Here is a 13340-nt window from a genome sequence, read left to right on the forward strand (position 1 = left end):
CTGGAGTGCACATATAGATCATATTTGTAGCAAGGTACTATTAATATTTTAGGAGACTGAGGTAATTTGGAGCACAAACAGATCCTGATATGGTTTTTAAATCTATAATACAGAGCGTTACGTTGTATGGAATTGTTTCATGGCACAGTTCATGTTAAAGTTAGGTTGGCTCATTCTTTCCTCAGTCCATAAACCTATTCATCGTCCAATACCTGTGCTTGGGCAGCCAACAACATACACACCCAGGCTGCCTTGCACATCATTTGTCGATGTGGAAAGTCAGCGACCAGGCGGTGACATGTGACGACGTCTGAGTGAGAATGTGTTGACCTGTTAAATCACAGTATGACTTCTAAGTAGCCTCAGTGTATCTGTGTCAAACACTAAGTGTAATAGGAATGTTCATTTTTTTATACTGCATCCACTTTTTATAATGTCTAATGTTATATTTGCAGTATGGTTTTGTTGTCCTGGGAGACAAATTTCAGAATATTTTTCTAACCATAAACTGAAATCAAATCAAATTATTACATTTCCAAAAGGGGGAAAAAACACAAGAAAAAAATGCTTCTGTGTTCTCGAAATTAAATTAGAGAGGTGTGACTTTTTCACGTGATGGCACTACAAAGTTTCAAACAGATACGCACTCGGCAGAGGAAGAAGCCGTTTGAGTAATTACAGAGGGACATTTAGTATACTCTGTCCCACTTTATCAGGCATCTCCAGCATTGTCCGTTGGGAGTTAACTTTTAGACTGTTTACTGGCTCAAAGGCCAGGCATGCATCTGAAGCCACATAGGCAAGATAATGTATCCCAGGCTACAAAAGCAGGCAAATCACTGTGCATTAAGACCGGGCACACAATAGACAACAATGGCTTGCATAAACACTATTTAGAACTATTCACATGGCATTGAAGAGATGGGCGTCGACTCACTATTGCTGCAAAGCCGGCGCATTGTGCGGAGGTGAAAAGAAGTCTAATGAACAGGAAGCCTTATTTGAGAGAGCTGACAGTAACCATACAACAGCTGCATTGTGCGCTTGCCACCAACCCTGTGGGTCTCTACATTAGGAGAAATGATGAGAAAGTAACCCGAAAAGACACAGTGGGCCCTTGGACCCACGTAAATGCAACCAGACAATAATGGGGGACACAAGCTGTCCCCACCTTTACCCAAAGCTGCACGTTTACATGCACAGAACATCAACCGCTCTCATGGGCAAGGATAAAAGCCCCCTGGCCAGATGGAACTTTGAAGTACATTTGGGTTAGTTTACCTCCAAAGACTGCAATTTTAGTGCAGCAGCAGTTAAAATATATGTCATACATTTTAAATTATATCAAACTCTGCAGGGGAAAGTTAGAAACTCTTGAGCGTGGTGCACTAGGCCTCCTCCTCCTCCACGCTCATACACATTCACACTCACATTGTGCCCCCTGCCTCAAGCTTCATCAATCTTCCACAAAGGGATGACATCACCAATAAGCACTGCCTTTTATAGCTTTAAGCAATAAGCCTTATTTACTGATGAGATAAGCCCTGTGCTATTGTCTCGCCCTCCACTTTGCTTCTTTCTCTCGCAGATGAAGAATCAAACAGCACTTTTGGAAGGTGACAGAGCATGCCCAGGATTTAAGGCTAAAGCATGCAAAGAGGTTTCCTATTTGGTGGCCTTTCAAAAGGCCACATTAGCCAGTTTAGTTCAAAGCAGCAGGGGCAGGTGAAATGGTAAAAATCCAGGATTCTTTGAGACCTCTTGTTCTGTTTTATTTAAGTTTTATTTTCAATAAATAACGGACACTCTTTCAGGTTTCCTGCGGCTTCAGGCAAGCTATAACCTTTAAAGATTTTTGTAATGCCTCTTGAATTAAGTTTAAGACCAGTTTTACAATCAACAAAACTGAAGGAAAAAACACATGATCAGTTACTTAGGGTTACAGACAATTTTGCCTAAATGTATCATAAAAACGTGACTTTTTAGGGCCCATAGAGCAAGTGCACCAGAGCAGTGGTTCCCAACTGGTCCAGCCACAGGGTCCAGATTTCTCCGTTCCCAACTGGTCCAGCCACAGGGTCCAGATTTCTCCTAGGTCAAGGTCCACACAGTTTAATACATTCAGCGTTTGGCCATGCTGTCAAGAAGCTGTCTGTTACTCCTCACTCTACAGCTTGAAACGGCATTTCAAAATAAAAGCTCTCTGTCGGAAACCACTGTACTTAAAAATAAAGTGGTTTTATTTTACAAAATTGACATGTTTGTTAGTCACTTGCTGTCCATTCAGGATGGACCCACGACCCACTTTTGAACCGCGACCCAGACGTTGGGAACCACCGCACTAGAGACTTCCGCCAGCAGAGCCGGCTACTTAAGGTTTAGCGCTTAGCTAACTTGAATGGGGATAAAATGATTCAATTGTGGCTCTTCTAGATTTTCCGAATGTTACCATACCAAATGGATCAAGTTCTGATAGTGAAAAAAAGTCATTTTACGGGGGTTGTGACGCTCAAAAAAATGCACATCACTGATTTACAGATGTCTCTTTTACAATGCAAGTCTATGGGAAAATGTCTTTTTGGGCCCAACGCCATCACGTGATGGACTCAGTAGTTGTTATTCCACCCTCTGGCCACTAGGGATGCTGTGTCAAGTTCTGCCTGTTACATGCACTGTCTTCTTTCAAAATACACTTCTGTCTTCACAGGAAATTTAATGTTTACATACAAACGCACTATGTTGGTACAACACCTCAAATTGACTTTTTAATTCCTTAAACAACAAACGCACATGGTTGGGTTTTGGCAACAAAAGCACGTAGTTAGGTTTAGGAAAAAAGAACAGGGTTTGGCTTTAGAATTTTGGATGCGAACACTGCTCTCTCAGGTGAAAGTCGATGTTTGTTGGACCTATCCACCACCCCTCCCACCTGCCTCAGTCGGACTTTCGTCGCCTTAACTTTCGTCCTTGTCCTGCCTCGTTTCCCCCTGATGTGGCTAGGTGCCGTTAAACTCTAACATCGTTAAAGGATGCCATTTTTCGTTGGTTTCTGACACCACAAGTCACTGCCCAAGCGCCGGACTTCGACAACTTCCGAGTGAGACCAGGCTCCTTCAAAACACAGTGCACTAGTGGGTCCTTTGCTCCCAAGTGGAAACAAAATATGAGTGTTGTTGGAATGCCATCCTGATCTACGTGACATTAATGCAAGAGGCATTCAGTAAAATCATTTTATAAAATAAAGAAAAACATTTTTAGGGCTACTTTCCTTATCTCAGCATTTTTAAGACTTTTGAGAAGTTGATTTAAGAGGTTAAGGACTTATTTTTAGATTAAATAATTCAACACGTTCAAAACCTTTTAAAGATCAGTGGTAACCCTGACTTTATAATTTCAAAATATAAACAGACTCTTGTTGTTTGTGCAAATGAGCATAAAAACTTTTCAGTGAATGTATCCCCTGGATGTTAAATATACAAACCACAGCCTGTAGAGTTTACGGAGCACAATCATCCATTACACAGTGACCTATAATTACTGTTTGTTGCAGTATTAGTCGGCCAGTCCATAAGGCCAGACCGGAGTGGTCACTAAACTGCTGAGGCACCGTGATACAGTGTGGCTTATCAAACCTCATGTGTGCATGTTTGGAGGAACTACTTGCAGGTATGTTTCTGGGATTTTTGTGATGTAAGATCAAAGAGAAGTTAGTTATAAGCCCAAAACAACATTGTGTAGTTTCTACTTTCACAAAGTCTGTCACAGGGAAAAAGTAGGTCTCACTAGGTTTCTGCGACAATCTAGAAAATATAGCATCAACATATTCCGAACTGAGGACCTATTTTTAACAAGATAAAAAGCCATTTTCTAACACACTACATCCAGTGTCACCGCATGTATCTTAAAAACGTGCCATTTGTTGTTTGTTTTTCTTCGCTCCACACAGAGTCATGTCAGGCCTTGGGAACTTGTCAGATATTCAGTTTGTAGTCACTTTAGAAAGGCTGAGCGCAGAGTCTCTGGGGAATCGCTCCAGTCTCCCCATCTCCCCCACCCCATGTCACCAGCCAGGAACAAAGCCGCCATAGTCAATTCTCCTAATTTCACTGCAGCCTGTCGAAATCCTGTTCTCCTTTTCTCCTTCTCTTCAACAAGTACTTTATGCTGGGATCAGTCAGGTCTGAGTCGCCCACAAAAACCTGAGGCTCTCGCTTCATCGTCTTTCAGCGCCGAGTTTGACACTCCCCAACTCCCTGCCATTCAGGCGCCTGCACCATGCAATTTGTTTCCATTTGTCAAACAAGCAGTATCCATCACAAAAGAAAATGCTGGCACAACACAAAGTTTGTGAAAAACATTGTCTCCTCAACCCAAAACGGCCTTGAGACTACTTATTTATTGGCCCGCAACAAAACAGCCTTTAATAATTTACACCACTTTCCATTGTTGTGGATACTTGTTACATTATTCTTCTCTCAACTGACAATAAAACGTCTTTAACTGAATAGGACATGTATCACATCCTCAAATCGGCACACACGTATCACTCCTCTCTTAAAGTGTGGATGGGCTAAATGCTACGGTGTGAATGCATCATTTCATTCGCTGCCTCCACATTGTGCTGACTCTTATTTTGTGTTTTATTTCTTTGGGATTAAACTTCATTGTGTGGACAGCCAGGTTTCTCAGACATTTATTTATTAAAGCTATATCAGCACTATGTTGATGGCATTGCTATTTGCACACCTATTCAGATATGTCTTAAAATGGCGCTATTATTGGCCGACGTAGGAAGGTATCCGCTTAATAATACTTATTGTGCAAACTTTGTTGTCGCCATTCTTGTGCTGGCTGTTATCGAGGGGAGAGCAGAGAGGATATATGCTGACTCTGATGTAGATAGCGCCATGAGTATTCCTATTGTGGCAGCTGCCGTGTGGTGCAGTCCCTGATAGGGTTTCGAATGCTGTCAATGCTGTGTCAGGTGCATTAGCACCTCGGAGACCCATGATGCTCCAGCTGCTATGTGCCGGCGTCTCCCCGGGCCCTGGCCGCCAGCCTGACACCCGACACAAAGTAATCACAGATCACAGCGTTTAATCACTGAAACAAGCACTCCAGAGGACCTCTCTGTCAATATCCCACTCTCTCATTATCTGTTTGGATTGCACATCCACACTGTCAGATAAACAGAGTGGAAAATTAAGATTAAAAATATGGTAATTTCATTTCAGGCAGCAGGCTCCTCTCACTGGCCCATTATGCTATTGATTACCTCTGAATTCAATTTCTCTTTTCAATGTAAACTTTAATCTATTCGCAAGCCAACAATTCAACTCCCAAGGGGCTATTTGAGAGTAAGTAACCATTTAATATGACGCTGGCTGAAGATTCACTGGCTTTAATGAATTGTGTAAATCACTCAGCTTTTAAAGGAACTGATGTCCCGCAGTTCACGACCCAAATCTGGGCCTGGTTAAATACAGCCTTTTATAGCAAGCTAAGTGTTTACTGACAGCCATCGCTGAATGTGTAATCACTGGCTTTGCTCTTTTCTGTATGAAGGTGAATTAAACAGCTCTTTCCTAATTGAAATGGTGATGACAAAATTACAATTTAATTGGGGACTTAATCGTCATACTGCACTACCAGCACACTAAAATAATAGAGCAAATAGCGACACCACTTCACCAGTGTGAAACGGAATTTAAAAATCACTTGACTCAACGAGATAATCACCGGGTTGTTCTCCCTTTACCACTCACCAATTTGTAGCATCTCGGTCAAGACCAGTTGTAACCACTGACCTGGAGCAAACACACCATTCAGACATGTGAGTGTAGGATGAGCAACGGCAGGAGGAAGTGAGTCAGTGGAACATGAGACAAGATGTTTTAAACACAAAATGAAGACAGTAGTGAAACATTCAAGCAACACTGTTTTATTGGCTTTTGAATTTTATTTGTTGTAAATTAGAAGTGATGTCACTTATTTATGACTGAAAAACTACAAAGTGCAAACTCCCTGAAATATTACCTTTAACAAAACCATACGCAAAGATACAAACAAAACAAACAATGTAAATAAATACATAGCTATAAATATAATTAAAGTCCGGGTAAAGTAAAACCAGAGATTTCTGCCTCAACATTTTATACATGTTGAAAAACTACACAGTACTGCATTGGTGTGAAAGGGTGTGCAAACTTTTTTTGAATGGGGCTAGTTAAAGTAATATGAAAATACCTGGGGGCCAGCTGTGTCTCACATCAAATGGGTTAATAAAAAAAACAACATACAATTGAGACAAACACAATTGCCCCTTGCTAAATCCCGCCCCTGGACGCAGACTGGCAAATCATAACATAGCACTGGGCCAGCTCAGACCAGGGTCCGACAACAACACAGGTTGGAAGACGATATACGTTTCTTCCTTGTACCAAAACCAAAATCAAACCCTGAAAAGTGTAGGGTTAGCTAGCTAGCTACTGAAGATGTAGCCTACTGAATGTATACACATGCTGCTTTTGCTTTTTAAGGGTTATAACAGTGAAAAAATCTATCTATCTTTGTCTTTTTAACCTGTTGTTGCTGCTGAGTCAGTTTGACATCCTGGATATATCCTTCAAACACAGACTGTAGACCCCTCTGTCTGCTTCTCTCTGGAATCACTGTTTCATTGTTCCAAAAATATGGTAATATTTCTTCAGGGAGTGCAGTCAGGTACAGTGTGGGCTCCATGCTTACTGGGACAGCTTGTCAGACCATCACAAAGGGGCGGGGCTTAGCGACAGCTTGTCAGACCATCACAAAGGGGCGGGGCTTAGCGAAAGGTCAATTGTTTCGTCTTTAAATAAAAAGGTATTCAACTTTCCGCTACTCCTGAAAGCGACAGCCCTTGCATTTGACTTTACGCTTCTCTGCTGTGTCCATGTCTACTACCTAACAGGAAATGTCTACAGTTGGGTAACCACTTATTTTCTTTGATTAACAGCCTGTTAATAAAAACACATTAGTTCCACCTTATAGTTCCTACTTGGTCCAAGTCTACAAACTGTATGATAGTCCTGCCATTGATTCGTGGGCCACGATTAGCCCTCTGGCCGGACTTTGGGCATGCCTGGTTTAGGGTGATATATTGGCATAAATGGAATTTAATATAATAAGTATGTTTTCTTTAGGGTAAAATCACCTGAAAATAACTATTGTTGTGTTTTTGTTAGAATGAGCTGTTTATATCTACACAAGGAGCGGGTCCTCATCTACTGAGATCGCCATGTTGGACCGCAAAGTTTCTACAGTAGCCCAGAATGAACAAACCAAACAATGGCTCTAGATGCGGCCATTTGTGTGTTTGTGTAGACCGCCATAGTTAGCAGCCCCTCTGTGACAAGAGTGTCAGAAAAGCACTGATTTGTAGCATGAACTGATTTATTTAGTGTTTATCAGTTTAAATCACCTGGTCTGTTTGTATTAGAGCAGAAGAGATATCTTAAGTTATTAGAGAAAAATGGTGAGCACAAATTAGCACATGCTGGGCCTGTGGCCTGTCTGCAGAGTGCTAAACAGTGTCGGAGAAACACTGATTTGTAACGTGAAACTGATTTATTCAACGTTTTTACTGGTTTAAATCACCAGGTCTGTTTGTTTTGGAGAGGAGGAAGCCTCTGTGAATAATTCAGCTCTAGATACAAATCTCCTGAACAATGAACACTGAAGGAATTCTAATTGGGAGAAGTTTCAGCTGGTTGCAATCTGCAATCCTCACCACTAGATGCCACTAAATCCCCCTAAGTCTTACACACTGTTCCTTTAAATGCCACAAATTACGAAAACACAAGCAAAATAGCCAGTTACTACCGTACCTTGCAGTCTTTCAGCCTGAATCGGTTACCTGGCCCAGCAGTTGATGCTCCCTGCTGTGGGTGTGTGCTTTGTGCTAACATTAGCTGCTGACCAGGACGCTGTTACTGCCAAGGTTGCTGCGTGGTGGCTCATTCTTCGACTCAAGGAAAGTGTGCGCTTTGTGCTACTGGGTAGCCGCTAACAAACACAGTGGTACATTTTTTGTTTCAGCACCTTGAGCGGACTCGCCCCCTGCATTTCAGAGCATAGAATATTGCTAATGTTTTCACAATTGTGAAACCAAATGGGTTAGTAACACATTTTTCTGTGGTGTGACAAACTCATAACGCATGTTTATTTTTGCTTTGCCCGGACTTTAATGCCATGTTATTGCCAAAGTAAAAAGTTCTAGGTCTTTAAAGCAACAACAGCCCATTTATCAAAAGAGTAAACAGAGAAAGTTGATATTACGCTGATGAAAAAAAATTTCAGAGGCAACAAACTTCTGTTTTGTGTTTCTCTCTGTTATTCATTATCATTGCCAGTACATGACAGGTCACATTTAAACTTTACTGTTCTGTGCTGACAAGAGCTGAGGTAGACATAAAACCGCTGTCGTCGAAGTGCTGCAAGAGTACTTAATTAAAACAGTGCAATTAAAAAAAATCAATCGTCTGATTAAGGCACAATAATTACTGAAAACATTTGTGTCTCCTCTCAGGTTCTCCTTGTCTTTTCAAACACTAATAAAAAAGATTGCAGTGCAACCAAACAATGTTTGCTTTAAAAGAATAATTCAAGCCACCAATAATTTATTGCACCAGGATAAACACATCCAGTATCTGCACTCTTTTGAGCACCAGTGCAGAATTGAAGCTACCCAGGAGGCTAGAACACACATACATAAACATAACAGGGTGTAATCAATAAACAACCATGCAGTAATATGCTGTCAATAAAGGCCCACCCTGCAGCAGATACTTGCCTCTTTTCTGTTCCACACCAAAGGACTATGCCAATCAAATGCAGCACATACTACACTCACCAAGTCTGAGGACATTTTAATACACAGGAAGGAATCTATCTGGCAAAAGATTTTGGTCAGCGATGGCGAGCGCGAGGGCCACAGCGACTCTCCAAACTGTCAAAGAGACGTCTCAAAGATGACACGGATGTCCTTGGCACAGCGCACGTCTGTCACTCGCTTTTTGTTCGTGTAAACCTGGAAGTGCATCAGGGGGAAGCAGTGTCACAGAACACACAGAGCACACAGTCCAATCTAAGCTACGATCTGCTAAGGTGTGATTCATGACAGATGCAGTCGGAGCTGGGTGAAGGGATTTGTCACCCGCTGAAGCATGCAAAAGTGGCTTATTTAGCCCTGGTGAAATTCACGGGGAAAATATCGGGAGATAATCACTGAAATTATTTGTTTCATTTGAGCTCAGTTTTACCCGCGTGTTTGCCTAAAGTGTCTGAAAATTTCTTTGCACAAAGAGGCTCTGACAGACCGACAATTTCAATTACAGAAAGTTTGAGGAAAAAGAGGAAAAACAGGTGGAAGCAGGTCGGCCTCGGCGTGAGATACACTGTCTGGGGTTCTCTTTCAGCGCGGACAAAGGAGCCAGAGGTTGATATCAGATTATTGAATGTATTTAAACCTTGACAGACAACTATAGAAACTTGACACACAACATGTGGACCATCTCAGTATTTAATAAGTGGTGCTAGACAGTTATGGATGCAGCAGTAATCTGATCTAAGCAGAGCACCCCACAATAAAGAAAGGAAAACGTAAGGGCTTGAACAATGTCACTACCAATCCGCCAGTGTGCAGGGTAAGACGATACCAAATAATACCACAGTGTGCTGAGTCTTTGAAATCAGTATTTTACTCATTTCACTCCTCTGGCTGAGGAGATACAGTTCCGCTGATAAATTTGTGCGAGGGACAGAGAGAAAATGAAATGATGCCTACTTTTTCTTATTTCACAAAGACCTGTTTGAAGTTGCAATATGGTATCTGTAGTCCCAGACAGATGCACATAAAATGGAATTGAACAATGAATAGCCGGCTCTTATCTGCTCAGTGTCTGAAGGGGAAATACATCACAAATGAATTTCACAGGGAAAAAATATGGACATTCTCTATTACAGTAATCCCCATAGAAAGTTTATCCCAAATCGCGATGAAGTTAAACCCAATATTTCCAAATAGATATAGTGCAAAGAAAGCTGCTTTTCTAGAATCATCTCTAAAATGATCTCAAAATTACATTATGGAGGGAGAAAAAGATTATACTGAGAGTTTCTGTGATAAAAATCAGAGGATGTAAATCTACAAAGGGGACAATTTCTCTCTTGAAATTAATGTTATGGTGTTGCAATGCTCCAAGTAGGCACTTTAAATTAAAATGGTAATCAAGTGTCTTTGCATTGTCAGGGTAATGCACATCTTCTCTCGCTTAACTGTATCATTTTGGAGGTGAGCAATGAAGTCTGGAGTTAAAGGGAGAGTCTGGGATTAGTGTGCCGAGGCTGGACTCTATTTAGTGACAGCCCCGTCCTGGGACAAAGGTGGGTGTGGTTACCTGTTTGGCTGTGTGCAGCAGTGAGGCGGCCTCAGCTCTGCCTGTCTGTTGGACCATCTGGTAAAAGAGCCCTTCCTGGTTCTGGAGCAGCACATACGGCTCGTCATACTCCTGGATCCTGCCGGCGTCGAGAACCTGCAATCACACATACAATGCTGGGTGTGAGCGTGTATCACCGGCTGTATACTTTACTTTGGGGAAAACTGACATTTCAGCTTTTTCCACTGCTGAGTGATGCATGCAGACGGTGCAAGATGAATGGGGAAACAGCAGCTCTCTGCACATTAGGAACCATCCATTTTACGTGACTCATGCAACAGCAAACACGGGTGCCTGTTTGTGCTCAGCGGGGGCCACGGACAATGTGAGCGTAGCCCGTTAGCAGTGTGAAAGTCGAGCACGCTGACTCTGACAGACTGAAGATCAGTGATTTATCCATGTATTTATCCCGGCATTTCAGCGGCTCAGAGGTGGTCCTCAGTTAAATCCAACAATCACACCTTTAAGACACTCTTGAAAATCACCATCATTTCTGTGTCATCACATGCCATGTAAACCACACAAAGTATACTGCCAATCCAAGCAGTTTGGAAAGGACTACAATTATATCACAGACAAATTTTAACAAGCTCGATCCCCTTACAGTGGTAATGAGCAGTTTGTTATCACTAAAGCCCAGTTTCAGGGGGTGTTTAGTATGAAAGGGAGACTTCAGCAGCTGCAGTCATAATCGACAGGATACCAGGAGATGGAGTGTGTTTGGAGTGCGTTTGGTTCAATGGACTTCACTGTGTTTACAGACAAAAACCCATGTTAATTTTTATTACAAGAGCTTTACAGTAGCTATAACACTAGGTCATCAGAAAAAAATCCTCCACATGGTCCCAAACTCTCAGACAGAGCTGGTTAAATCTGGCTTTTTGACATCCCACAAGCTTGAAATGAGATCCAAGGAAAACTAAACTTGGAAATTTTAACCTCTCTTGACATGTTTAAAAGTATTTTCAAGTAAGTTTTTACAGAACAATGTTACTGCTTTTCTTTTTCGACTCTAACTCCTGTATGTTTTGTATCTTTTGTTGTGTTTGGATATGCTTTTGTGATGTTCTCAGTTTCTTTTTGTACTTGTATTTGAAACTTTTTAATTTTGCTGGCCCACCATGACCAGGACTTGTTGGCAGAAGAGATACCAATACTCAATGGGACCTTTCTGGTTAAATAAAGGATAAATAAAAAAAGCATATTGGAAAACATTCTGCGTCTAAATATGGCACAGCTTAAAATCTGGACAAGGCGACTCAGGTGGGCCCAAATTTAGCTCTCCCGGAGTGCGCAACAATCTGGGGGCATTTAACACGAGTGTAGGTGTGAAACAGTCCTCGCTGTGTGATATCTGGCTTTTTCTTAGCTGCCCTCTCAGCGACCGAGCAGCCACCAGGTCGTGCCCTGTCCTCCGTAGACGTTTAACAAATGCTGCCACAAATGGCACTAATTGGCACCTCTGCAGGCAGTGGCAGGAAAGGGCCAAAGATCAAGTGGCCCAAGCGCATGGCTCAATGAGAGGGAATGCTGTGAGGGAGCAATCAGCCCAGCTGTTGGAAATAGGCCGAGTGAATTAAAACTCTGAAAAGGTTGTGCAGCAGGCTCCTTGAAAAGAAGGGAAAAGGTTTTTGTTTAACTCCGGATCTCAGGTGTGTTTAATGTATGGCAGGGGGAGTAAATACATGAGGTGCATATTTCAATGGGCTGCTTCATGTTATACACATTCTGAACACAGCAGGAGCTCAGTTTATTATAGCTGATCAGAAAGAACAAGACTGTGAGGGGATATCACAAAATAAGCCGTACAGTTTAACCCCATTTTTCTGTCTGTTAACTAATGACTGATCAAAGGTAATGGTTTTATTTAAAGGGACAGGTCACTACAAAATCAAAAGTCCATATTTTTCCTCTTACCTGTAGTGCTATTTATTAGTCTAGATTGTTTTGGTGTGAGTTGTCGAGTGATGGAGATATCGGCTGTAGAGATGTCTGCCTTGTTTTGAATATAACAGAACTAGATGGCACTCAGCTTGTGGTGCTCAAAGTGCCAAAAAAACTACATTTGAAAACCTCAACAGCAATGTGTCTTTCCAGAAATCCTGACCTGGTCACTCAAGATAATCCACAGACCTTGTTGTGAGCAGTTTCATGTAGGAACTACACCCGCCAAGCGTATCACAGCACAGAAGGAAGCGTGCATCTACTGCTAGCTCGCCTCGTTGGACTGAGCTAGCTAACATCCAGCTATAATCGCCAGCCAGCAATTAATGCTTACGTCTCATGCTGTCATGAGCACAAGCCTGTCATTCATGAGTAGATGCACGCTTCCTTCTGCACGGTGAGCCTGTCATTCATGAGTAGATGCACGCTTCCTTCTGCACGGTGATACAGTTGGCAAGTGTAGTTCGGTAGAAAGAAAATAGTTCCAACATGAAACTGCTCACAACAAGGTCTGTGGNATGAGCACAAGCCTGTCATTCATGAGTAGATGCACGCTTCCTTCTGCACGGTGACATATGATAGGCTTGTGCTTGTGACAGCACAAGAAGTAAACATTAATGGCTGGCTGGCAATCGTGGCTGGATGTCAGCTTGCTCAGTCCTGTGAAGCGAGCTAGCAGTAGATGTACACTTCCTTCTGCACTGTGATACAGTTGGCAAGTGTAGTTCGGTAGAAAGAAAATAGTTCCAACATGAAACTGCTCACAACAAGGTCTGTGGATTATCTTGAATAACCAGGTCATGATTTCTGGAGAGACATTGCTGTTGAGTTTTTCAAATGTATTTTTATGGTGCTTTGAGCACCACAAGCCGAGTGCCATCTAGTTGCATTATATTGGAGAGAAGGCAGACATCTCTACGG

At 42.1% G+C, this 13340-nt stretch overlaps 1 protein-coding gene across 1 annotated transcript in view; it reads right to left on the reverse strand.

The window, feature by feature from the left end:
- Positions 1 to 6795: 6795 nt before the first annotated feature.
- The window catches only part of LOC126393373 (ATP-binding cassette sub-family C member 4-like), a 68654-nt gene continuing 62109 nt past the window's right edge, over positions 6796 to 13340 (reverse strand). The window contains exons 30-31 of the mRNA XM_050049510.1: positions 10437 to 10571; positions 6796 to 9067 (exon numbers count right to left, since the gene is read on the reverse strand). Coding sequence (XP_049905467.1) covers positions 8990 to 9067; positions 10437 to 10571 — 213 coding nt within the window. The 3' untranslated portion in view covers positions 6796 to 8989. The remainder of the gene's footprint in view (positions 9068 to 10436; positions 10572 to 13340) is intronic.

This window comes from Epinephelus moara, chromosome 7 (genome assembly GCF_006386435.1).
Source record: "Epinephelus moara isolate mb chromosome 7, YSFRI_EMoa_1.0, whole genome shotgun sequence".
Lineage (NCBI taxonomy): Eukaryota > Metazoa > Chordata > Actinopteri > Perciformes > Serranidae > Epinephelus > Epinephelus moara.